The sequence below is a fragment of the Trichinella spiralis genome, assembly GCF_000181795.1.
Source record: "Trichinella spiralis strain ISS 195 chromosome Unknown Scfld4980, whole genome shotgun sequence".
Taxonomy (NCBI): Eukaryota; Metazoa; Nematoda; class Enoplea; order Trichinellida; family Trichinellidae; genus Trichinella; species Trichinella spiralis.
The window spans coordinates 1-1,625 of NW_003531919.1; the positions used below are offsets into that span (position 1 = coordinate 1).

Consider the following 1,625-nt stretch of genomic DNA (forward strand, 5'->3'; position numbering starts at 1 on the left):
GAATAGAATTAAAATTGAAAAAACTTCACATTTCATATTTGCGATGGTTTTGGTGTTGTTATGACAGAAGAAGTTGAAGAGGTTCCACTGGTGTGAGGTGTGGCCTTGGTGAACCAGCTGCTCGTTTGCTAGTTTTATTGAAAATTCACTACGCTCTTCTGTTTGTGCACTTCAAATTTAATATAATATATTAATTGATGGGTGGAAATTTTTAATTTTTGTCAACTTTGAAGAAAAAATGTTTTCCAAATTGTCCATTTCTATTATAAATTGTTCCCTTTTGTATGTTTTATTTGGTGTAAAATTTGAATCACTTGAAGCTAACACAACTGGTGGTGCTTTTCATGGTGAGTTAATTTTCAGGCTGTTGACCTTTTTGTTCAATCATAGCCGAGGCAAATCGACTGACTGACTGCTCAACATCATTGCTTACAGTATTGCAAGCTGTTTGTTTGTTGTTGACTTTGACCTCTCTGTTATGCGCATTAATTATTACTATTATCTGTCAAGTATTGCTTTGTTTTATTTTATGAGGATATTGTCCAAGAATAGCAGTTCTTCTTCTTATTATTATTCAAATATCTTTTGTTGTCTATCAAACCCCAGTACACACAGACGATGCTTAATTTCTATAACCTTTGTATGTAAAGTGAATTTCATTTAACAAAAAAATCTTTTTTCTGTCAAAATAGAATTTAAATTTTTTCGACGTTGTACAAACCTTTGTCTGTATTTTAAAAGCATCTTTTTACAACTTCATTGTTATACGTGTTTTATTTTATTTTACTTTTTGTTTCGTTGTCCAATCAGATCTGTTTGTTGTGTGTCTGTGTGTGTGTGTGGTGACGTTCTGTTGCAGGCTTGTCATAAGTGACGCAATGCATATATATATATATATATATGTATATATACGGAAGTACAGAAGTGTATTTAACATAACTGTGAAAAGATGAAAAATTTTTGTTCTTTTTTTTCACGTTTTACAATTGTTATCTCAATATTGAGTATCATAAGTGGAATGATGAATTTTTGAATAATATATTTTTCATTTTTGAAATATGTTTTGTAAAATTTATTTAACTGCTTATGTGTATATATGGATTTTTTGTTTCACTTGAATCATTGTTTGAATAGTTCTTTTTCAAATGTTGTTTCCGTTTTCCGTTACAGTGAATGTTATTTTGCCGTACGAGGAGCGGCGGTGATTTTGCCCAAGCACGAATGTATGATGCCTGTGCAGTCCAATTCCATAGAAGGCGGAGGAAGTAATTGAGATGATGGTTTTTTACTATTTTGGCTACATTTCTTTTTTCATCTTCATCTAGGGGAAATCCAGCAACATTTACAAACTATGCTTCAGCTGTTGCGTTCCCAAGACACGTTGAAAATGGTACTAAATAAAAGCAGTATTATTATTATAATTATTAACAAATTTGTTGAAGGCAGTGAAATTGAGCAGTTTTGTTGGTAAAAAAACAAAGTAGGTTCGCCCCCCCGAGCAGATTTGGCAATCGGTTTCGACCGTAGGTCGGCAGGATAATCAAGAATTCTTGTTTGTAATTGGAATTGACTGGTGGTCCTGATCAAAAATTCAAACAATTGGACTTCGTTTTACACAATTTGGG

At 32.4% G+C, this 1,625-nt stretch overlaps 1 protein-coding gene across 1 annotated transcript; it reads left to right on the plus strand.

Annotated features, from left to right (window-relative positions):
* Positions 1-1,096: 1,096 nt before the first annotated feature.
* Tsp_13061 (protein phosphatase Slingshot) lies at positions 1,097-1,583 on the plus strand. Its single transcript, XM_003367020.1, has 3 exons — positions 1,097-1,265; positions 1,326-1,390; positions 1,485-1,583. Exons 1-3 carry the CDS (start codon positions 1,097-1,099, stop codon positions 1,581-1,583), a joined length of 333 nt encoding a protein of 110 aa, XP_003367068.1.
* The last annotated feature ends 42 nt before the right edge of the window (positions 1,584-1,625 follow it).

Bases quoted from the DNA above. Each gene is read 5' to 3' on its own strand.
- Tsp_13061 (XM_003367020.1), top strand. From the start codon at position 1,097: ATGGATTTTTTGTTTCACTTGAATCATTGTTTGAATAGTTCTTTTTCA. The intron at 1,266-1,325 runs GTAATTGAGATG...ATCTTCATCTAG, and splicing joins TTCCATAGAAGGCGGAGGAA to GGGAAATCCAGCAACATTTA. The intron at 1,391-1,484 runs GTACTAAATAAA...AAAACAAAGTAG, and splicing joins CCCAAGACACGTTGAAAATG to GTTCGCCCCCCCGAGCAGAT.